The sequence below is a fragment of the Armigeres subalbatus genome, chromosome 2 (assembly GCF_024139115.2).
Source record: "Armigeres subalbatus isolate Guangzhou_Male chromosome 2, GZ_Asu_2, whole genome shotgun sequence".
Taxonomy (NCBI): domain Eukaryota; kingdom Metazoa; phylum Arthropoda; class Insecta; order Diptera; family Culicidae; genus Armigeres; species Armigeres subalbatus.
Window position 1 is genome coordinate 408,406,432 of NC_085140.1, and position 26,222 is coordinate 408,432,653.

Here is a 26,222-nt window from a genome sequence, read left to right on the forward strand (position 1 = left end):
TCTAAGAAAGTCAATTGCACGTTTGCATTTTTTCTCGGTCACTTCATATGGAATGACCCATATTTATATTCACCCATATTCTTGTTTTAAGACGACTGATACCTACTTTCGAACGAATATGATTCGTCCGAATTATATCCTCATTCGGTTTTACTGGCGCAAATTGAAATGCGCAACAGTTCTCGTTGCGCGGAAAATTAGAGCATAAGCAAGAATATGGGTTATAATATGAGACCTCAATCATTTCAATTAAAAAATGATGGTGAACGTTGAAAAGGTAAAACATGAAGCTTTCGTATTTGTCTCATTGATAAAATAATGTTTGATGATATTGTTCTTTATTTGTAAAACAGAAATAACATATTTTATTACAAAATTATTTATCATTTTTGAATATCACATATTTACAATCCAAAATCTGCCTAGAAATAAGACGAAATAGTAATATAGAGCACAGTGAGCTAACAAAAATATCAACAACAAAAATTTATACATCATCATGATAACGGGAAAGAGTTTATAAATGTTTTGCAACGTAAAAGCCTCCAAATCAAGAATTACTATAAAACTTTTTATTGCTGTTGCCTCATGATATCAGCATCGAAGATCTGTATTGAAGAGATGTCTTCCATTTCTTTATTCCGTACATTACTTATCTATTGTAAAATGTGTTTATTTTTATCCAATTCATTTGACTTGAAAGTACAGTGTTTTATCGCATTCAACAATTAGGTAATTTCTAACATGGCCCCGACGTTGCTCCTTTTATATTTTCCCCTTCGAACAAATGTAACCTACGCATTATGTATCAAATTAAAGAGGAAAGTAGGATTACGGATTGAAATCTATTGTTTTTGGGTGGATCTTTTTATTTGATTGGTAAAATTGGACTTCCATGGAAGCTGCTGGAATACACAGTGTTGAGTACGTTTCCTAATAGCATAGACAACAAGTTATATAGTGGATGTTGTTTTTTTAAATGAAGTAACTGTACTTCGTTTAAAATTTCATCTAATTCTGCTAGGCCTACTTTTACATAATGTACAAAAGATCTATAATATATTACTATAGTTACTCACCATGTCTTCATTTATCACGTTTTTTTTGGATTAAGGGAAAACTAATCAGATTTCTCCAATTTTACTTTCTAACATATTTACAATATTAGATATTATCCATTTATCAATACCGGTTCATCGACGTTAAAATAAAGCAATCTTTTTTGAACCAGTGTTTTACATAATATGCAGGATCACATTTTAGAAATAAACAAGAATATAACAACTTTTCACCTAAAACTAGGAAAATACCGCGTTGCTCTAATCAATTCAAACTGCGAATTTTGTATCACCGCTGATTTCACTCATCCTATTTTTTTTTTCGAAAACGAATTCTTTAACGAAAGCGCCTACTCTTGTCCAAATCCTTCTGTCTCTTCAATCGCGTAATTTAGCTTTTCAACCAGCTGATCGTAGCTTTTATAGGGCGGCAAGTCCAACCGGTTGAAACACGTATGCGACCGTGGCAGCCACGTGTCTTTGCCTACTTTTTCGATGCAGAATCGCTGGGGCCCGTTGGAACCCATCAGCTCGGCAAATCCACCTACTGGTACACGACACGTTCCGGTTACAAATTGCAACAGTCGTGCACGTTTCTCGTTGTCTGTTTCTCGTACAAACTAAAAGTAAAAACATGAATTATACGATGTTGATTGTTTCACGAGAATTATGGCATCAAAGCACGGTACCTACCTGCCAGAACCAAACAACCTGTTTACTATTACGGTTATAATGTCGGTAGATCGAATTACGCTGCCAATCATCAACATCTATCTCTTGCATACCGCAAAGCATCAGTTCCAGTTCACGCTCATCGAAATATTTCAACCATTCCAAAGGCACCACCTCGTTGAAACCGTCCAGGAAGGTTTTGGTTTGCTCTTCAATACCTCTGCAATGAAAATGTTATAAAAGATAATTTCTTCTTTTTATTTGTGATTTTCTTACCTTGTCATTCGCCATTCCGTCATTAAAGAGATGTACTCTTCCTTGTTTTCTTCCGTAACTCGTTCCTTATCCCCTTCTTCTTTCAATTCATGATGAATGATTTGCCCGAGCACCTCAAAGTCCACACTAAACCAAAGTTCTAGTCCGCACTCGTCAATATTATTATCCCGTACCCAAATCAGCGAGTTGTAAAATTCCGGATCAATCGATTCGATATCTTTGGTAGTAAGCTTCTTGTTCAGCATCCGCTTGTAGAACGGCATCGTAAACCCGGAATAGATAAATCGCCCGTGGTACAGAGCCATGGCGATGAACCTTCCGATGAATTTAAAGTACTGTAGATGATCCGGATTGACATAACTAGCCGGGTTGATCTGCAGACTGTAGTTGTTCTTGTTGGCATACTCGAACAAGCAGTACATTGGATTCAATACTTCATGAGACAGCAAGAAGAACCATTCGCGCGACACACCCCCATAGTCCAAGCCCTCTTCACCACGAAAGATGATGTACAACCGTCGCCGTAGTTCATACGCCGGCAGTCGCATTATTTGATGATAAGAGTCCTCAAATAGCGTTTGTCGAGTGAGTGTTATTTTTATGTGGGACGCAAGGGCATTGCTTTGACACAGGTACCGGAATTGACTAAGCTTCCATCGGAATGATCGCTCATAAGCTCGAGGTACTCCGTAGACTCCTTTTCCACCTTTTGGGGCACCAGGTCGCGGATCGTCGAATGTAGTTTTTCGATTATTATGATCTACGAAGAACCGTTCACCCGTCGCTGTGTATCGAATTTCCCACCCAGGGGGAAGGGGACCTTCGGCAAGCATGTTGACTTCTTGACCCTGCGTTCGCGGATCTTCCCATTGGGTTGTACGGTTTTTGTGGTTGACAAAGTACACGCGATTATCTGGTTGAACACGTTTCTCCCATCCGTCAGGAAGAGCGCCTAACCCGTCATCTTCCTCCTGTACGGGCGTGGTGTTCGATTGTTGAGCATGCTGAGGATACAGGAACCGTTGATTGCCTTGCGATATGATGTGCTGACGTTGCCCTTGCCAATGCTGGAAATGCATCAACCGTTCACTGTTTGGTCGCTGCCACGTTGTAGTACGTGTATTGTGATCTACATAGTAAACTCGACCTCGTGCATCGCGACGCATTTCCCAACCAGCCGGCAAAGGTTGCGGCTTTTCCCAGTAGGTAGAACGTGTGTTATGATCAACGTAATATCGGCGACCGTACTTATCGACACGCATTTCCCAACCCGCAGGAAGTGGTTCATCGTCGACTTGATTTTGTTGGGCTGCCTGCAGCATCATTTGCTGGTCAGTTAGGCTTCCTCCAATTGGAACCATTGCACCTGGCGCTCCTGTTGCCGACACTTGTGGTGGAACACCATTTACAGGAATTAACGCTCCGCTCAGATTAGGCTGCGCTTGTCCATGATTAGCACCATTAGGAACCCCATTGATCAATGAATCTTGCGATGAGTTCGAATATACCGGACCTAGTCGCGGATGTCCCGCAGCCATTGAATGCATCGCTTGCTGCTGTTGCTGATCCCAATTCATTCCACTACTTCGGCGAACTGCACCGGTTGATGCTGCAGGACCCATTGGTGAAGCTCCACCGCCTATAGGCATTGCAACACCGTTTCCCATGGCACCCGTCGAAGACGCTGCTGATCCGGTGGAACTTATGTTTAGATCATTGAAGTTCGCTGCGGCACAATCAACTGTTGGATTATTGCTGTTGGCGTGGTTCAATGGCGATGGGGAATGATGTGGTGGTGGTGGCTGGTACTGCGCAGACGAAGATTGGACGCCCCCGTGCACTGCGGAAGCGGGCTGTAGTTGCGACGACTGATTTTGTGACGAAGACCCACGTAGTCGCATTCGCGCTCGTATGCCTCCGTTCAGAATGCTGCTTCGATTGCTACCGGTGCCGGTACTCGTGCCGGGCAGTTCCAACAGTGTAGGATGCAGTTGCTTTTCAGACGAAACGAAAAAAAAGGTGGAATGTTATAAATAATAAACGAGCAACACTCTGTCAAAACCTATAGAGTTTCCCACGCGAAGAAAATTTATTTATTCAATGTACGTTTAGTGACCGTATGATAGGATATCTAATATTATATTGATATTGGATCATGTGATGATGTAAACATCTAAATAGAGATTGTTAAATATTCAAATCTCATTACCGTTAGTTAGACCGAAACAAATATTAATTAATTTCTTTGTCCTCTACAACCGGAAAAAAGTGCGAGAAAGGCAAAATTATTTGTTTCTAATCATATTTCCCGATTCTAATGAAGGATCGAAGGAAAGGGATGTACCTACCTGTTTCGTGAACAAGTGTTCAATTTTATATGTAAAACTCCATTGCAAGACGCTACATTGAGTTGAATACTTATTTTAATGTCTAAATTTTATTGCTTCAAATTAATTAATTCGGACACTTTTAGGTTTTTAAATATAGGTCACTTCACCTGAGATCTCAAGACTACTTAAGATATAACCATTCTAAAACTCTTTCGATGATGCTAGATTGAACCATTTTACTACTAAACGCGCTCCACAATCATACACAGCACACTCTCTCCCGAAGGTCAACATTCAGTCACGATGACATGACAAGCAGAATGATAAACGCCCCACATACACTTACCCCATTGCCATTAGTGTGTGCCCCGACGTCATTCCCATGATTGCTGTGAAGTCCTGCACCGCTGTTTCCGGCTCTCAATGCCACCGAGCGCATATCAATTTTGAGCCCATTCAGCACCGCCACCAGTTCGCCGGTTTTCATCGGCTGGCGTGGCTCGTTCGCTTTCGAACCGGAACCATCCGTGAGCAGGTCCATGCTCAGTTCCAAATTCTCCAGCACTCCATTGTAGTGATCGAGAATGTTTGACAGATAGACCGTCTGCTGACCGAGCACCGAGTCCTTCCGGAAGCTCGAGTGATCCAGCACTCGGAAATGCAGCACCGAGTTGGCAGACACAATCACCGTGAAGCGCTCGTTCCATTTGGGCGCATTTGTGTTCTTCAAAAAGTCGGTTTTGCGGGTGCTTTTATTGTCAATAGAAATCTCCACGTACGGATTTGGCTTGAGGAATCCATTACTGCGTAAGGAGGCATGCTCGACTGAAAGAAAAGAAACATAATTCCAATTAAATTGGGTTTGCAGATTTGTATCGATTCAAATTTTTAATTATTTTAGGGGCGGTACACATATTACGCAAGCACTTATGAGGGGGAGGGGGTTGTCATTTTCTTACGCACCATATAAATAAATAAAAAACATTTGTATGAAAAAAATCTTACATAGGGAGAGGGGGCTTGAAAAACCCAGAATTGCTTACGTAATTAGTGTACGACCCCTTAGGGAAGCTCAACCAGGAACTAATAACCGGGACCAGACACTCGGGATTTTCCCGTGTTGCGTTCAAGTTTCAATCGGTGTGTAGGAGTCCTAGGTATACAACTGAAAAGACACTAACCAGATGCTGTCAGTCATCATTTTCCGCATGATTATTTTTCCGTGCACGCATAACTGACAGCATCGATGTTTTGTTTTTGTTTTTCTGTCTCTGATCATAAAAAGTTCTGTTAAAATTATAAAGTGAGATGGACTTGCAACGAATGCGGCGAGCGATTTTGCCTCCAATTAAAAGCAACGTCTGTTCCGCCGAGTGTGTTTCGTGTACGTCGCGTTAGACGGGTTTGGCGCTCACCGGAAGCTGCAGCAGATGACCATGTATCAGTGCGCTTTTGCTCGAAAAGAAACCTAAAAGCACACATCCAGGTGACAAAAGGCGAAGCCAACAGAGAGCAGATCCAATGCCCGTATGAGTCCCAAACTTTACGACTACAGCCCCCATCGAGCCCTGGGCACATGTCAAATCAAGTCACGAAGGAGTCCGGAAATACGTCTGCAACGTGGAGAGCTGCGGCCGACCGTTTTTCATCCATCAGAAATTGGACCAGCGGATGCACGAGTCGGTTACTAGGACTTCCGCGGATGATGCTGCCAGCAGAAACGCTCAACCGGTTGATGAACGTCCGATTAGAACGGGTTCTGATCGATAAGAGTCCAGGACGGCGGCCACTGCTCGAGCTGGGCGTTCGCTTTCGATGGACTCGGCTTCCGAGTCAAAAGTGGAATTTAGTGCCGTGGTAGCAACGGTTCTGAAGGGTGAATTAGCCAGGATAAGGCTGCAGGAACAGTTTGTTCATAGTTTTTTTTGTCTTCATTTGAGAGACTTTTAGCCCTAGGCTGGAGTTAAAGCTGTCTGTTAAACCTTTTGTCTTAAGAATAAATGGTAATTATTTATTTTAACCCATTATGAATTTAATTTTTTCTATTGATTGAATTTAAGTAAAGTGTTTATTTCATTATGTATGTATAGACTAGAAAGATTTCATTATTGGGGGAATGCTTCTTTAATTTTTCTGGCAATCTAAATGTATACTGATTGTGTTTCAGAGATCCCAATAAGGTTTCGTTGAAATATCACAAATGATGGTAATTGTTTGTGGAAAGAGAAAGAAAAGTGCAGTGGGTACCGGCCAAGTTTCCCATGGCGGTGCTAAAATGATATGCGGGAACAATACCCAATTCCATTTAAATCCTTTATATAGTATTTATCATCATTAGTGATTAGCACACGTTATGTGGGGGGCACGCATGTAACACATTTTTCAACGCGGGTGTCAGACGGCTGACCAATGCTCGACCAAAATAGTAAAATTTTGCTTGAATATTTTAATGTTGTTTGATTGTTTTTATTTTTGCCATCAAATGATTAGAGCTTTTTTCAGCATAGCATAATGCAAGAGAAGGTAAAACTCTGCGTTGTATTGAACAGTTTATTAGGAGGTCCCCGACTCGGCGCACTGTCGTATGGAGCATAGTTATCCCGTGTCGTTTATTGCGATGTCGTTCCCGCCTTTGCTTGAACAAATCATTTTATATGGCTGGACTAGAGTGATTCAAATTTCGACTTTTTTGCCCCCCGATGGTTAAACGATTGCATTTGCCATTTTAATAATCCTCCTAAATTTTTAACAAATTTGGGTGTAATTTGATTGTGCACACGTCATTTGAAGACATACACGAGATGTATGACGATCCAAAAATTGTAAGATAGGGAAGGGGGAGGGGAGATGAGCTGGTTAAATTTTGCGTTACGTAATTAGTGGACTTTCTTTAAGAAAAATTCCTTTGTTTACGATACGCGAAACCTGGTATATTTTTGCCTCCTTAGTTTTGGTATTTAAAAAACAATGTTTTTTCGTATGAAATTCACATTTCTATGTTTTTTCACATTTTTATTAGATCTTATTTGTGTTAATATATACATAAAACATATGACTTGAAGTGCGTACTCTTACCCCACCAGTGGGGTAAGAGTGCGTTTTTTAGTTGACTTGCAATAAGGGTTCTGCTTAAACGAATTTAGCCAATTCCATCATTTTTTCCACTGGGTAATATAAAGGAAGAGTATACGTATCGTTGACATGGATTACTGTCCGACATTCTGGCTACGTGCCCGGCCCACCGCAGTCTTCTGATTTTCGCTGTGTGAACGATGGATGGTTCTCCCAACAGCTGATGCAACTCGTGGTTCATTCGCCTCCTCGATGGATGGTTCTCCCAACAGCTGATGCAACTCGTGGTTCATTCGCCTCCTCCACGTACGGTCCGCCATCTGCACTCCACCATAGATGGTACGCAACAGTTTTCAACAGTTCTACCAACTAACAAATCAAGCAGCAACCAACCAACAAATCAACCAAATAACCAACCAATTAACCATTCTATCAACTAACAAATCGAGGAACCAACCAATAATCATGCAAACAAAAAACTAATCAACCAATAAAGAAACCAACAAAACAACTGCTCAACTAACCATTCGACCTAACTAATCAAGCAACCAATTAATCAATCAGTCAAGCAACCTACCAACCAATAATCAAGCAACCAAGTAACTTATCAACCAAGCTACCAATCAGTCAATCAAGCAACCAACAAAGCAACATAACAACTATCCAGCCGATCAACCAATCAAGAAACCCATCAATAAACCAGTCAAGCAACCAATCAACTAAATAACCAACCAATCAAGCAACCAACCAACCAATCAACTAAATAACCAACCAATCAAGCAAACTACCTATCAACCAACCAACTAATCAACCAATCAATCAACAGTTCTGCCAACTAACAAACCAAGCTACCAATCAGTCAATCAAGCAACCAACAAAGCAACACAACAACTATCCAGCCAATCAACCAATCAAGAAACCCATAAATAAACCAGTCAAGCAAACCAATCAACTAAATAACTAACCAATCAAGCAACCAACCAACCAATCAACTAAATAACCAACCAATCTACTAACCAACCAATCAAGCAACCAACCAACCAATCAACTAAATAACCAACCAATCAACTGACCAACCAATCAAGCAAGCTACCTATCAACCAACCAACTAATCAACCAATCAATCAACTGTTCTGCCAACTAACAAATCAAGCAGCAACCAACCAAATAACCAACCAACTAACCATTCTATCAACTAACAAATCAAGCAACCAACCAATAATCATGCAAACAAAAAACTAATCAACCAATAAAGCAACCAACAAAACAACTGCTCAACTAACCAGTCGACCAACCAATCAAGCAACCAACCAACCAATCAACTAAACCAAGCAAGCTACCTATCGACCAACCAACTAATCAACCAAACAAGCAACCAACTAAAAATTAAGCAACCAACCAACTAATCAACCAATCAAGCAACCAACCAATCATTTATTTATTTATTTATTTATTTCGTCAAACATAATGTAGACTACATTAAAAAACTTATAACTATGTTCTATTGTAACTAATGTTCCTAAAATATTTTCTTAGGCTCATACGAGGCATGGCTAAATCAATTGCTTCACAATACTGATTGTAAACAGACATCATTTGATTCATTGGACTAAATTTTGCATAATTTGTTCGATGATGACAGGTGGCAAACAAGTTTCGATTTCTCAATTGCCGAGTAGGAGTGTAAAATTTAAACAAGACAATAGTTTGGTGGAATCAATGCGGTGCGAAACAATATCATTCACAAATGAGATCATGGCAAATTCACGACGCTTTTTAATGATTGGATATCTATAAGCATACATCGCGCCTCGTACGACGGAAGTGGGAATGTTGTCCACCCTAATTTGCGTAAGGCATATAAAAGGAATTGCTTTTGAATTGATTCTATTCGATCATCATGTGATTTCATATACGGAGACCATACAATGCTACAATATTCTATAATTGATCTGACATACGCAACGTACAAAGTTTTAATTGTATAAGGATCTTGAAAGTTATAACTAAATCTTTTTAATAAAACTGAGCATATTTGTTGCTCTATGGATAATAGTGTTGTAGTGGTCAGTAAAGGTTAGCTTAGCATCTAAGATTACACCCAAATCTCTAACCCTTTCACATTTTTGTACTGGTTGATTTCCTAGAGTTACAGTTATCGATGGTGTGCTCCGTTTTCTACTGAAAGTGATCAAATTACATTTCTTGACATTAAGTTGTAGTAAGCTTTTGTTACACCAGTTATCAAATATGCGTATTTCGTTCAAGTAGATGTCATTGTCAACAGTATTTTGATTTCCATAAATAGTTTCATATCGTCCGCATAAATAAGGATTTTAAGATGCTTAAGAATGAGTGATATATCGTTTACAAACAATATGAATAAAAGAGGTCCCATATGCGAGCCATGAGAAACTCCAGACGTGACATTGACAGGAAGCGACTGTTTCCTTCAAATCGTACTATTTGTTGGCGGTCAGTTAAATACGATTTAATCCATTTAAGGAGTCTCATCTCAATTCCCAATTTCTCAAGCTTGAAAATCATCATAGGAATATCGAGTCTATCAAATGCTTTGCTAAAGTCTGTGTAAAGCGCCTCAACATGACTACCTTTGTCCATAGCATTCAATGAGTAATTTACAAATTCTAAAAGATTGGTTGTAGTCGAACGTCCTTTAAAGAACCCGTGTTGTGCATCTGTTATTATATGTTTTATTTGGTTGAACATCCTTCTATTGATGATTGATTCAAAAGTTTAGGAATACATGAAATAATGGCCACTCCACGATAATTTCTAATATCAGATTTTTCCCTGATTTAAAAATTGGTATTAGAAAAGACTTCTTCCATTCTTTTGGAAAGCTACTGGTTTCTAAAGATAACTTGAATAACCAAAATAAAGGTGTCGTAAATTCGCTTGCCAACTTTTTCAAAAACATAGGTGGAATTCCATCTGGTCCGGATCCTTTTGAGACATCTAAATTCTGTAGAGCTGCCAAAATCTCCGTTGCATTAATTTGGTTTACACCAACACTGCTTAAATAGTCAGGAAAATGTGAAAAATATTCATAATCACGATCACTTTCGGAAAATTCGGTATATGTCTCTTGAAAAAGGTTGCAAAAGAGTACAAATTTCATCAGCATTATCTCCTAATTTTTCATCTAAAGTCATTTTCGATGGAAAATTGCTGGATTTTAGCTTGGTTTTGGCATACTTGAAAAAGTTTTTTGGACATGATTTGATTTCATTTTCGGTTTTAGCATTATACTCCTTAAGAGCCGAAGACATGGCTAAACTAAGTTGATCGCAAATATTCAAATAGTTTTCTAAATTTTCTTGACTTGTGTATTGTTTATAAAGTTTATGAGCCTTTTGCTTTCGGTTTTTCAAATTTTTGATTTGTTTGTTGAACCATATTGGGTTTTTTGAGTTATAATTGCGACGTTTCCTCACGAATGGTACTTCATTCCGAACAATGTCTAATAAAATTGCATAAAAGTCTGTAACAGCACATTCAATGTCAGTTTGATTTTGTAAAATTTGTTGCCAATTAGCTCTGTTCAATTTTTGTTTAATGTTGTCAAAATTTGCATTTTTATAATCGAGAATATTTTCGAAATCATAGCCATAAGGATCATGGTTCCGATGCACAAATACAGAGTATTCTATTGCTGTGTGAAATGCTTCATTTTTCCATAACGGCGATAGAGACTCATTTACACAGAAATCATCGAGAGTGTTTGTGAATAAAAGGTCCAAATAGCAATTTTGTCGATTTTTCACATGATTGATTTGATTCAAGCCTAAACATGCAGTTTTTTCAAAATAAATTGTAAAGTCTCATTTTCACCGACAACTGGCAGCAAAATACTTTCATTCTCAGAATCTGGAATGAAGTCTGCATTACGTTGGTTGAAATCGCCGTAAATGTGAACTTTGAATTCAGGAGGAAAATGGGAGATAATTTCATCGGCATTATGGAAGAACTTTTCATATGAGGATTTACAAGCTTGATCTGGAGGAAAGTACACTGTTGCAAAATGTGAGTTTCACCATCAATATGCTTTTTACCCACACATGCTCAAGTTCATTAAATTTAGTAGAATCAATGAGCTCCGAATTAAATTTTGAGGAGATTGCGATGAGAACACCTCCGCCAGACATTCTTTGCGCTAAGACGAGATTTCTGTCATCTCTGAAAACATTATAATCTCTACCAAAAGCTTCTTCGCTTTTAACGCTTTCTGACCAACTTGTTTCAGTTCCTAAAATAACCGAGAAAGAGGAACTCAAAATTTGTTTATGTATTTCGTTCATTTTGATAGCACTTTTCATACGATTGAAGTTCTGACAGTATACAAGTAGTTCTGTTGCCTGTGCGTTTGATGAAGTTTTGGTAGTTCGTCAATACCATTACAATTTTCTACGACTTCCTCCAATGAGTGCGTTAAGTTGATCGGAAGTACTATTTGTTGGTCACATTCTGCATCTCCCGACTGCGTCAATTCCTTTAAAAACCCGTCTGTTGGCAGGAGCATGAAGAACCATTGCTTTCCTCTAAGGAGTTCGTCAATTCTGGCAAAAACACTGACAGACACAGGGCCTCGGCGTTGGAGATATTGCGTTGGTTGTTCTTGAATGGTTAGCAGCAAAGTATGGATTTAACACCTCTCCTCTCCGAAAAGCGATGGTTGGGCGGTACGGGTGTTGGCTTGATGGTGGTGGCGGTCGCGAAAAGTGTTCCTTAGCCGCCGCGAGCAGCTCTCTATCGCGCGGAAGTATAGGTGTATGGCTGTTTTTGTTTGTCACTGCGCCACGGTGGGTAGTATGGTGGTGTTGATCAGTCTTATTGTTACAATAATTCCGTTTATGTTTCTGCTTATCACGCGATCTGTCTGTTTTTTTCTGCTTCTGTCGACGAATGCATGCATCAAACTCCGACCAGTCCCGTTTCCATATCCACCTCCCTTTCCAGCGCCATAGTGGGTCATAATCGCGCGGTTCCTTGTACTTTGCGTGGAAATTTAATTCGTCACGTGTCTTTTCTGGAATGGGGCGAGGCAAATTCAAATCAGGTTGATTATTTGATTCGAGGGACTGTAGACCATTAGTGTTTTTAGGTTCGGCAGCCAATTCCGTTTCGAGCGATTGCAGTGGGCTCTCGTTGTGGCATCCCATGATGTTGGTTGAAAGCGTTTTCAATTCATCTAGAATGTCAGTCCCCAGCCACGGGTTGGAGCACATGGTTACTGTAGAAGATAAATCCAGGGTGAGGCTACTAATTCGCCTCATTTCTTCGTTTAAAATTTTCATTTCTTTGGAAATGTCAGTTCTCATCGACTCCACTGAATTTGTTATAGTCACTTGTGCCATGGACATATCCAACGATTGATTAATTACAGAATTTCCAATAGAATCGTTGATCTTCTTGGATGTCAGCAAATTTTTTATTTCGCCCAGGTGAGCTTCGAGTCGATCAATGGCTTCATGAATTATGCCATCGCTTGTATTATTTACCGCTGCGCGATGAATCACTTCAGTGTTTTTATTAATTTGGTCTGCCAATTGCTCCTGTTGTTGCACTAGTGCATTGAATTCAAAGCTACCAGTAACAAGATTTTGGCATGGGGCACAACACGGCAACACATATGAAGATGTATCCGTCACCCTTTTATCTTTCCTCCGTAACGAACTACGCTGGACAGCTACTCCCACGCAGGCGGCATGGAAATTACGAGGACATCCAACACAAGTCCACATTACTGAATCCTCGGACGAATCTAGCGAGCAAATTTCGCAACTCATTATCACTATACGACACCGACGCGCGACAATCAAAACGTATGCAAAAAGTAATAAAAACAAAAAAACGACTACGGTCGCTAGCAATTAAAAATACGTCCGACCCGATTAACGATCAATTTGACGAATCAATCAACAGTTCTACCAACTAACAAATCAAGCAGCAACTAACCAATCAATCAACTAATCAACCAACCATTCAAGCAACCAACAAAACAACTAATCAACTAATCAGCCGACCAACCATTCAATCAACCAGTAAGGCAAACCAATAATCAACCAATTAAGCTACCAACCAACTAATCCAGCAATCAGCCATTCAAGCAAGTTACCAATCAACCAAGCAATCAAGCAACCATTGAAGCAACCAATCAAAACAATATCAACTAACCAGGCGGCCAACCAATCAAGCAGCCAACAAACAATCAAGCAAACCAACTAATCAACCAATCAAGCAACCAACAAAACAACATATGAACCAACCAGCCGACCAACCAATCAAGCAACCAATCAATCAACCAGTCAAGCAAACAATTAGCCAAACAACCTGATTGGTTGGTTCGATTGGCGATGCAATCAACCAATCAACCATTCTACCAACTAACAAATCAAGTATAGCAACCAATCAAACAGTCGACCAAATAATTAACCAATCAATCAACTAACCAATTAAGCAATCTACCAATCAACCAAGCAATTATTTAACCAATCAACTAATCACGCAATCAACAAAACAGTTTATCAAATAATCAGCCGACCAACCAATCACTCAACCAGTCAAGCAACCAACCAACCAATTAATCAACTAACCAATCAAAGCAACCAACCATTCAAGCAAGCTTCCAATAAACTTATTAACCAAGCAACCAATAAAAGAACTAATCAACTAACTAGCCGACTAACCAATCAAGCAACCAACCAACAATGAAGTAAAAAGTAACTAACCAACAATCAAGCAACCAACCAATCAACCATACTACCAACTAACAAATCAGCAATCAACCAAATAATCAACAACCGATCAAGCAACCAATCATTCAAGCAAGCTACCAATCAACCAAGCAAACAAGCAACCAACTAATCAACCAATGTAACCAACCAATCAAGCAACCAACCAATAACCAATCAAACAACCAATGAACTAAATAACCAACCAATCAACTAACCAACCAATCCAGCAACTAATCAATCAAGCAAGCTATCAATCAATTTATTATCCAAGCAACGAACAAAACAACCAATCAACTAACCAGCCGACTAACCAATCAATCAACCTGTCAAGCAACCAACCAATCAACCATACTACCAACTAGCAAATCAAGTAGCAACCAACCAAATAATCAACCAAGCAATCAAGCAACTAATCAACCAATCTAGCAACCAACCAACTAATTAACCAATCAACAAAACAACTTATCAATTAACCAGCCGACCAACCAATCAACTGAATAACCACAACCAATCAACCAAATAAACAACCAATCAACCAAGCAACCAACAAAACAACTAATCAAATAACCAATCAATCAATTAAGCAACTAATCTAACCAACTAACACATCAAGCATCCAGTCAACCAATCATTCAACCATTCAAGCAACCTACCATACCAATCAATCAATCAAGCAACTTAGCAACCAATTAGGCAATAAACCAATGATTAATTTGTCGAGCTGAGTCGATTGATGTGTAACAATATGGATCTTCGGGCCTCCCAACAAAAGTTCGTTTTGAAGTGATCTTAAAATATGTATTTGTAATTATTACGGTAATTTATTACATATTACGGTAGTGTAGGCAGCAACGGAGTGCGATGTAAGTTTTTGGTTGGTGAGGCGAGTAGCTTTCAAGGGCTCACTGGAACATCCACTTTGAATCGTTTCAACACTCTCAAATTACGGCCAGTGGTGATCGGACTCGGGGTTACCGGTGGCCTAAAATTGTCCTCTTAGCGAACCTTCTCAAGGTGGTCCAACTTGTGGAACCAATTCTGCAGCTTAAGGGACGTCTTGTACTTGGCTAGTAGTGCGCTCCTGCTCAGCTTGCTTTCGGTTTCGTCTAAAATTAGTTTGCTGAATGCTGACGACGATGCTTGCCTTGCTTCTTTGCTGGTGTGTAGGCTTGCATGATCGGGTTTCGCACGCCTCGCTCGCTGTTTCCCATCTTCAAAAAATTAAACTTACTTTGGTTGGTCTTTACATCAACTTTGACGACGCCGATCCATTTGATAGACCGGGAAACTCGGGTCATCTCCTTATCCGGAGTTCCAGCGGAACCCGATTCATCAGCGGTGGCATTCTTGTTCCGAGTAATCGCACTGAACTCATCCGCCGCAACACGCTTTCTTGTGCTGAAATACGCAGCAACCGTCTGCACATTTTTGCTTTTTAAAATCCACTAAACAAACTGCCACACAATTTGAAGGCAAAAGAAATTAATATGGAAGTCTTTATCGGAATATTTTTAATGGACTGAAAACAGAGGAAAACGTAAATAAAACCCATTTCGGGTTGTGGTTAGAGTTCTGTCAAAACTCACAGCAAATAAGTCTACACTTACCAAAACACTTTCAAATAAAATTACCGAAATGTGAGTAAAATACACTAGCGCCTCTGGCGGTGCTGGTCTCGTCAGCTCTTCTGGGTTGCATGAATTTTTAATCGGTTCTTCGGGACACTCACGTCCCGGTTTTTAGTTCCTGGCTCAACTGTTATCTTATTAGTTTTTATTGTCTTGTTACACACCGGTGTCGCTTTTTACACTGGTAGCTTTTATCAATTTTACAATCTACCTTATTTGCACATATTTATTAACACAACCTTATTTCTGTTTAATTTTTTAAGTGTTCTTTCATGTGGCCAACTAAAAGATTTGAAAATCATTAAGGTTAGGAATAGTCAAAAGCAAACCGCGTTAAAAGCGACCCCGGTGTATTCGCAATCAAGATCCGACAAAAACAGTGCTTAATTAGCATATTACCGATTAGCATATGACAATGTTTAGACTCTAATCATGGTAATATTATCGGACAGTGTTTATAAACGGACAGAACTATCGAATGTATAAACGGGGCATAAATATGTTTCATGTTTAATGAAGAAGCATACTCACTCGTAATACTCAGCTGATGTATTCCCTCTTCCATCTGTTGTAACGGTGCGGTGGCGGCGTTTTAATTGTATTTTATCGACGACGCTCGTCTACGTGTTGCTCGTTTTGTTCAATAACAAGCGTGTTTAATCCCCCCTTCGTACTTGCGAAAAGGGGGTTTTTGGTAGTTGTTGATCACGTTCTCGCACACTAGCGTGGCTGTCGATTCGTATCGATTAGGCGATAGTGTCCCCACCCAACTTCCCCCGCTTGTTTTATGGTGAACCTCTGCAATGTAGATAAAAAAAGTTAGATAAATTATTAGCAGTCGATCGATATTGAATTGATTGAAGAGTTTTTTTCATGTAGAATTCAATTCCATATGTAACTTTCACGTATAAAAAGTATCTTCTCTGTTTATTAAGAAAAATTCTTACATTCTCTTTTCAAGAAATTCTACTTGCGAGTTTAAGGGACGAGCTATCACCCAAGGACTGCAAATGTCTATTGTGCAGATACAACAAAACATGTGAGTATGCAGATTACGCCATTTATCATATTAGGGCGAGAACAAATTTTATTTTCTTCTTCTGTATCCGCTCCCTCATAATTCCATGACTAAATTCTATTATTATTATATTTCATAGTTTAACCAGGAAATTAATAACTGATGAGTTTTTATATTTTATCAAATAATGCATTTTTTGCCTTTCTCGTACAACAAAGTTGTACCTGAAAACTTTCATTTCCTCCCAAACCGTACTTTTTATAGAGCGCTTGTAGACCCATAGTATTATATACCATTCGATTCAGCTCGACAAACTGAGCAAATGTCTGTCTGTCCGTGTGTGTGTCCGTGTGTGTGTGTGTGCGTATGTGTGTGCACATTGAAACATTAGACAATTTTCTAGTACTAAACCTGAATCGATTTTGCTACAACAAGTTGCATTCGATGGGGAATGTTTTCTTCTTGTTTGCTATTGAATTTCATAATGATGGCACGGCTCAAAAATAGTAAATATTCAAAGAGTTATGAGACATCATTATTTCGTAACAAATAAGCTATCGATTTTCTAGGTTATGTTCTCCCAAGACACAATTTATTTGAAACCGGCACACTGACAGCATAGAATACACAGCTTACACGGAAAAAAAAAACTTCACAAAGAAACATAGAAACCCATTAATGAGTTAAAAAGTACCTATTTTAAGATTTCATGTATACACTGAAAATTCTCGTTTATTTTTTCAAAATGACCTAAGAAACATATTTTCATGAATGAATTTTAATATTGCGATCAACAGACCAATATGATAGCTTTTGATTGCAGTACACAAACTAATTCATGAAAAAAGGTGACATATGTTCTTTTTTAAAAGTTAAGTGTCATTTCTGCCATTTCTTTCCCCTATGGGCCGATGTGAGCAGTGAGAAGTGAAAAGTGAGACGTGAGAAGTGCGAAGTGAGGAGTGAAAAGTAAGAAGTAAGAAATGAAAATTCACCATGCAGATGATCCGAAATGAAAACAAAAATGTTTTTCCAAATTTAATCTAGACTATCCTTTGAAAAGAGCTGAAATTTTTTTTTGCTAATATTTTCAAATGGATATAATAGAAAAACGACGCATCCCACAAAAAGTGTTGTATGGGTGACCATCGCAAAATCAGTCAAAATTTCTAGTGAAAATATCGGAAACAATCCAAATTGAGCCCTACACTGAAAAAATCAGTTTAAAATTTTAAAGTCGATTTGCGAAAAAATGCTCTTTTTATTTAAATGAAATTTTGTCTCAAGATAGGTGATTATGTTCCTACCAACCGTCCACATCGCAAGCTGGGCACTCTTAAGGAAAAAAGTTTTCTAACAAAACTTTTTCTTGTCGGAATTATTTTCAGTGTATTTTCATCTGAAACTAAACCAATGAAAGCCATCGTTATAGAACCCCAAGCAAATCTATTTTTATGATACTTTGTCTAACTAAATATAGTTTGTTTTTAAATTAGGAGTAACATTAAAAAGGGGTTTATATCTTCAAAAAATAGTATATTCCATTATTAGCTTCTTGAGTTGCGCCCAGTTACTACCAAAACATTGTACTCTGCCTGACTGTACAGGAATACTTAATATGAGTATGTATGTATACATATGTTAAATCCACCCCTTTAAAGACACTGAAAAAAAAATCAATTCCGTAAAGAAAAAGTTTTTGTTAGAAAAACTTTTTTCCCTTGAAAGTGCCCAGTTTGTGATGTATGGACGGTTGGTAGGGAATATAATCACCTATCTTGAGACAAAATTTCGTCCAAATCAAAAAGAGCGTTTTTTTGCAAATTTACTTTAATTTTTTAAAGTGATTTTTAGTGTAGGGTTCTATTTAGAGTTTTTCAAAAAGTTTTATTAGAAAGTTTGAATGATTTTGCGACAGTCACCCATACAACACTTTTTTGTAGGAAGCGTCGTTTATCGATTATATCCTTTTGAAAAAATCAATAAAAACAAGTTTGACCCTTTTCAAAAGATAGTCTGCATCAGATTTGGAAAACCTAAGTATGTACTTTTCTTTTTACAGCACCTTTTAAGTATTGACCAATAAATTGACAAAAAGTCAACTTAACAATAAGAACACTTGCAAGTTCCCAAAATGTCCTATTTGGCTTCATGCATTTCTATTACATTTCTCGCATAACTTTTCAAAAGGACCTAAGTAACATTTTTTCATGAATTCTCGCTTAACTTTTCAAAAGCACCTAAGTAACATGACATAACATTTTCATGAATTAATTTGAATACTGCAATCAATAGTTTTCATGTTGTTCTTTTGATTGCAGTACTCAAATTAATTCATTAAAAAATGTTACATAGGCCCTTTTGAAAAGTTATGCGAGATTTATAATACAGCAAAGCCATCTAGTAGAAAATCTAGATGGATTATTCCATTGCTGCCAAACGTTCATTTCGAACCAAAAACCGCAAGTTGCTGGTTGATTTTTTTTGTCATATACTCTGTCTCGCTCAAACCAACAGCGAATAATCTAACGACTACTTTCACGAACACTTTATTGTCAGATTTTCTGGATATGATACACTGCGCGGCGTTTGTAATGTTCCCAAATGGGTACTTGCACAAAACTTCACGCGGCGAATGACTGTCGAAAGGTACGGCCGCGACAAACGATACACCGCAATGCTATTCATCCATACCCGCATAATTACAAACTGTATATGGATATTTTCCCGTGCGGTCGACAACAGTATCCTTTACTGTTGACAACTGTAAATGAACAATCTCATATAAAGTTTTAACAGTTTGTGGTACGGTTATTTGACAAATAACAATATGTTGAATGGGTTGTTAAGTTATGTCACCATAAAAAATCGTCTGTTTTCGCGTGCAAAATTTTCGCTCAACAGTATGATAAAATGTTGACATATAATGCAGGAAATAAAGAACATTTTAGAGACAGCATGTTATATGTTGACATTTAGTGATGTTGTCGAGCAGTTATGGTTGAATCGATCGAAAAGTATTCGATAACCGCAACGTAAACTGTGAAGCTATATCTTACATCGTAATAATGATTCTGACCATATAACATGTTGTTTTTATTATGCGGGTAAGAATCAAGTAAACGGGGGTGCAGAAAGCGCGGCGGTACCTTTCATGAAAGGTTCGTTTATGGATCCTGTACACCTCCGGTGGTGCAAAGGGCCGACTTGAAAGATCTCCATCCTGAGCGATGCCCGGTTATCGCTTTAACCTGTTGCCAGGTTAGATTTCGGTCGACTTCTTTTATTTCTTTATTGAGGCTTCGCCGCCATGAGCCTCTGGGTCTGCCTCTGCTGCGATGTCCCGCTGGGTTCCAGTCTAATGCTTGCTTACAGATTTCGTTTCCGCCCCTACGTAGAGTGTGGCCGACCCAGCCCCACTTCCGATCCCGAATTTCTGTTGTTATCGGCCTCTGGTGACAACGACGATGGAGCTCGTTGTTTGAGATCCAGTTGTGAGGCCACCAGGCCCGAATTATATACCGCAGGCATCTGTTAATGAACACCTGCAGCCGTTGAGTGTTCTCCACTGATACACACCATGTTTCGCTAGCGTATAACAGCACAGATTTCACGTTAGAGTTGAAAATTCGTATTTTGGTGCGTTCACTTATCTGCCTGTTTTTCCAGATATTTCTTAAACTCGCAAAGGCAGCCTTGCTTTCTTGATCCGTGCGCCTATGTCGATCTTGGTACCGCCGTCTGACGCCATTTGGCTACCAAGATATTGGAAGCTTTCAACATTCTCCACTGGTTGCCCGGCTACTGTGAAACTGGAAGGAGTCACCGTGTTTACATCCAACGATTTGGTTTTGTTGACGTTGATGACTAAACCTGCCGAGGAGGAGCGATCGGCAAGGTCGTTGAGCTTACTCTGCATATCAGAGCGCCGTTGCGCGAGGAGTGCAACGTCATCCGCCAATTCGAAGTCGTTTAGGTGCTCCATGGTTATAGGCTGCCATAACAGCCCGCGGTTTGGTTCACGGTCAATCGCATCTACCAGAATCTCATCGATTACGATGAGGAACAGTAACGGTGATAGAATACATCCTTGCCTCACACCAGCTACGACCCGGATAGGGTCGGACAGGACCCATTGTGCAGCACTCTTCACGAAAAAGCCTCTTACTGTGCTTCGATGAGGCCGATGATATTCTCAGGAACCGCCTTGCGTCTCAGGGCGCCCCACATATTCTCGTGATTGAGACGGTCGAAAGCTTTTTCGTAGTCAATGAATACCAAGTAAAGGGACTCTTGGAATTCGTTAACCTGCTCCAAAATGATGCGGAGCGTGACAATATGGTCCACACAGGATCTTCCGGCACGGAATCCGGCTTGCTGCCGCCGGAGAGGCGCATCGATCTTCTCCTGAATCCGGGCTAGGATAATTTTGCACAGAACTTTGAGAACGGTACACAGCAACATAATGCCTCGCCAGTTATCGCATACAGTCAGGTCACCCTTTTTGGGCACCTTCACTAAGATACCTTGCATCCAGTCGACCGGGAAAGTTGCGGTGTCCCAGATATTACGAAATAAACGATGCAGTAGTTGAGCGGATGTCATGGGGTCAGCTTTGAGCATCTCGGCTGATATGCGGTCGACCCCTGGGGCTTTATTCGATTTCATGCTTTGGATGGCTGTTTGAATCTCTAGCAGTGATGGAGCTTCGGTATTGACACGTGTTATACGTCGGATCCTAGGCAGATCATGCCGAGGTGGTGATGGCCTGGTTGGCACTTGAAAAGTTGTTCGAAGTGCTCGAACCAGCGTTTCAGCTGGTCAGTTGGGTCGGTCAATAACTGATCATTCGCGTCTTTCACAGGCATCGTTGCATTCATCTTCGCCCCGCTTAAGCGTCGTGAGATATCGTATAGGAGGCGAATGTCCCCGGTTGCGGCGGCTCTCCTTCGTCGGCCAGAGAGTCTGCCCACGCTCGCTTGTCCCGTCGACATGAGCGTTTTACTTCCTTCTCAAGAGCCGTGTATCGTTGACGGGCTAAGACTTTGGTTCCTCTGGTTTTCGATCGCTCTATCGCGGCTTTGGCTTCTCTTCGCTCCTCTATCTTCCTCCAGGTCTCATCGGTGATCCATTGTTTTCTCTGGGTGCGTAGTTCGCCCAGATTGTTCTCGCTGGTGGCGATGAAGGCATTCTTGATGGCGGTCCATTGGTCTTCCACGCTGCCACCTTCCGGAATATCTGCAGCACGCGTCTCCAGTTCTTCAACGAAGGACCGTTTCACCGTGGCATCTTCCAGTCGGCGTGTGTTGAATCGTCGTCCAACTCTTTCCTCCTGCCGACGAATCCGCGCATTGCGCAGGCGTATTTCCCGATGAGGAGGTGATGATCGGACGCGATATCGGCACTACGTTTTATTCCGTACATCAAGAAGGCTCCGTTTCCATTTTCGGCTGATGCAGATGTGGTCGATTTGATTTTCTGTAAAGCCGTCACGGGAGACCCACGTGACCTTGTGAACCGGTCGATGAGGGAAGAGCGATCCCCGATCACCATGTCGTTATTACCACAAAATTCTGCGAACAGCTCTCCGTTTTCGCTCATTTCTCCGGAGACCATGGCGTCCCATAATGCGCTCATGGTTCGAGTTGTCGGATCCGATCTTAGCATTGAAGTCGCCCAAACAGATCTTGATATCACCCTTCGGAATTCTATCTACAACGGCATTGAGTTGACTGTAGAAGTTCTCTTTGTCTTGCAGATCGGCAGCATCGGTTGGCGCATAACATTGGATTATAGTAAGGTTTCGGACCCGTGTTCTAAATCTGGCAACGATTATCCTTTCACTTATAGGTTCCCACTTCATAAGCGCAGAGTGTGCCTGAGCGCTTAGCAGGAAGCCAACTCCGCGATGCCGGGGAGCGTGTTCACCTCGTAAACCAGAGTATAGCAGAACTTGTCCCGACGGCGTTCTGTGTTCTCCAAAGTTTGGCCAACGGACTTCACTCAGTCCCAGGATCTCAAGCTTCATGCGGCGTGCCTCATTGGCAAGTTGTGCCAATTTACCCTGCTGGGCTAGGGTTAAAACGTTCCATGTTCCTATTCGTGTCCGTTGTTTCGCGCTAAGAGTCGTCGCCGTAAAATCAGTCCGTATTCTTTCATTATCGGATTCTCGAACAAATTGATGTTTCGGGAACAGTAGGTTGTTGGCCCAAGGTTCCCTATCCACCGGGATGGGGCTGCCATCTTAGGTATAGCTTCCGGGAATAGCATTTCATACTCAGCCGCTGGATGCCAGAACAGACGCTGTTGGAGCCGCACCTCCTTGGTGGACAGACGCTCGATCAGTCGGGTAAAATTTGTTTAAAGTCTACCCAACACCAGGACTAGGCTAGTGCGCTTTGAGCGGCACACGGTCGCTTTGATAGGGCCTGCTTGGGGACACATATGCAGCTTTTTATAGAAGTTCAACAGAGCCCACTGTCGAACCCCACCACATCCTAGGCAGACCCCACAGTACGCACCCTCTCACTCTAGCTGATGTCAGAAGGACAACAGTGCCCAGGCTGCACTACCAGCTAAGTACGCAACCCTTAGCTGGCGGTCAATTGTCATCGGAAGACCCGTGGAAGCGTGAGTATTGGAACTTGTGAGGACCAGAGCTATGTTAGGCGCCCCTTCCCGGATGTCAACTCACCATTTCGCAGCCCATGAAAGGTTCGCCGCGTGCAATTTTGAGAAAATCAGGCAATAAGGACCAGCCACTTTAACCGACCGTGTCCATTTAGCAAGTATGGTGTTGAATATAATCTGTAGATTAAAAAAAACAGTTTAATAAAGTAAAAAAAACTCAGCAAGTAACCGCACAATATTGAGTAAAACAAATTAAGTGTGTAGCATTTCCACATTCAATGAATAAATTTCACTTTTGCACCGTGTATACTGACAGCAATAAAGTTTGTGTTGCTTCTTTCGTGCTTTATTGATGATGCTAACCTCTCAAGCAAAGCTTTCCAAAGCTTCAAATGTGGAACACGAAAACTAACACACGCGCTATAGAGACCGAAGCCGATGACTTTATCCGCTCGCATCAACACAGTTGTAAAAATTTCATCGTTGGAAAAAAAATCCCATTCGTACATGCTTTCTCGTGCGCTCGTTACGTTTGCTGCCATTTTTTTTCCTGCTTTGGAAGGAAAGAAGAGGCGTGTCATTGAGGCTAACTGCTTATTGGGTTGGGTGGTTTGGGTGGAATGATGGTGTAGTTTGGGCATTTGGGTGATTTGAACATAACGTTCGTTTTCATACACCTCATTATTTCCATATTATGCGGCTTTTTTCCATTGATATTTATGTGAATTGTGTTGTTAATTTTCACAAGTACTTGTACAATTATTACACAAAGGCATGCAAAATCAATGTATGACATACAACTAGTTTTATTGAACTTTAATATTACATTGGTGAAAAAACACTACGTGGGAATCGGCCCTAAAACAATTGTAGACGCGCTGTCTGGACAGTTAATCCATATTGTATTTTATAATGTATTTTTTAAAACGTGCCGCTGCGCTAATTATTGTACTATTTACCCACGATCGCATATTTGTAACATATGCATTTTTTCCTTTCTCGTACAACAAAGTTGTACCGAAAGGCTATATGATTGCTCCAAAAAAACTTTTGATAGAAGGCCCGGAGACCCATAGTGTTATATACCGATCTACTCAGCTCGACAAACTGAGGTGACGTCTGTTTTTTTGTGTATGTATGTGTATGTGTACAAATTTTGTAGACACACGTTTTAGAACTTAGAATTATCCGATTTACTCGCAACAAGTTGCATTCGACAGGGAATTGTTTGCTATTGAAAATGGGCCCGATCATTGCTTTTCGGAATTATTGAAAAATCATTGTTTTTTTCCCACAGGTCCCCCTTGGAAAAAAAATCAAAAAACAATTGTTTTTGAATGGTGGCAAGGCAAAAATATTAAAAATGATCGAAAAAATGTGATCTATTCACCCAAAGAGCTTTTTTGACCTTTTTAAAGTGATTTTTTCAATATATTTTATAATGCACGAGAAAGGCATCATCACTGCTAGGTGGATTAATCTGGGTTTTTTATTCCCCATCCCCTTCATTATCAAAAGACTAATGGGAAAAAAGAAGAGATTGTTATCTGCTCCGGCCTAATTATCGTGTGAAATATGAGCAAGAAAATTGAATGTATGGAAAATGGCATTCTGTTACTCTTTATTATTATATTTAGTAACATTTATGGCGTGATTTGAAAAGGCTATAAAAGTAAAAAAAAATCTGTTGAACCCACCTAGAGCAGTAATAATGCATTTCTCGTTAAGTCCTGGTGTTTGATGGGACATTAAACAGACTTGACAACGAATCATTACGAATTACATATAGGAGATAATACGACTCGAAATAATCAGCAAAGGCCTAGGCGACGAGTGAAGAATCAATATTGGAAGCTTGGAACATTGAACTGCAAGTCGTTAAGCTTCACAATTTGCTACAGGATAATTTGGACCTATTCATGTTTTCAAAAAGTATCAAAAAATCAATCGGTCAGCCCAGAATCACAATTCTTATGCTGAAATAAGCCTCCTGTCAAATTTTCAGTCAATTCGGATGAAATTTCGAGGTGGCTCAAGCCGATTTAGTGTTTTTGGGCTATTTTCACTTTTGAAAAAATCTAAAGGTAGAAATAAAAGTCAAAAATCGTCGCAGCAACCTCTCAACGGAAGCTTTTGGTGTGCTCTATACTGCCGCTAATCGCAAGTCAGACTTATCTGGATATGGCGTCCATATACAGATAAGTCTGACTTGCGCTTTCAACTGATATAAGTCTTGTGAACTTTGCGATTCGTTCCGTTCACGTTTTAACCATGTTAAAGTGATTTTAAAGCTTTTAAGTGCATAAACATTCTACCTTCCCTAAAAGTCGTTGTCCTTCAAAATTATTTAATTTATCACATATCATTGCTAATCTATCATATTATTATTTCTCTATTTTCCTGGACATTTGAGTAATATAATTGCCAATGTGCGATTTACCATTAAATTCTTAAAAAATCAGAAGCTGAACATTTGTCATAAATTTGCAAGTTAGGATTACTCCAAACAAGTTATTCGAACGACTCGTGTGTCCCATCTACAAAAAAGGCGACAAGCTGGAGCAACTACCGTGTAATAACGGTGCTGAACACCACCTATAAGGTACTCTATCCCAAATTTTATGCCGTCGACTAGCACCAATTGCGAAAGAATTTGTAGCTCAAAACAACGCGGGATTCATGGGCGAACGCTCTATCACGGACCAGGTGTTCGCCGTTCGCTAAATATTGCAGAAATGCCGTAAATACAACGTGGCGTGCCCACGCATCATCTATTCATC

The 26,222-nt window shown here is 40.1% G+C and overlaps 1 protein-coding gene across 3 annotated transcripts in view; it reads right to left on the reverse strand.

Annotated features, from left to right (window-relative positions):
* Positions 1-622: 622 nt before the first annotated feature.
* LOC134213343 (E3 ubiquitin-protein ligase Su(dx)) overlaps positions 623-26,222 on the reverse strand; it is a 59,768-nt gene continuing 34,168 nt past the window's right edge. For all 3 annotated transcript variants that reach the window (XM_062692330.1, XM_062692329.1, XM_062692331.1), the window contains exons 2-6: positions 16,326-16,592; positions 4,683-5,161; positions 2,007-4,000; positions 1,752-1,950; positions 623-1,678 (exon numbers count right to left, since the gene is read on the reverse strand). In XM_062692330.1, the coding sequence (XP_062548314.1) occupies positions 1,409-1,678; positions 1,752-1,950; positions 2,007-4,000; positions 4,683-5,161; positions 16,326-16,359 (2,976 nt within the window). In that variant the 5' untranslated portion in view covers positions 16,360-16,592 and the 3' untranslated portion in view covers positions 623-1,408. The remainder of the gene's footprint in view (positions 1,679-1,751; positions 1,951-2,006; positions 4,001-4,682; positions 5,162-16,325; positions 16,593-26,222) is intronic.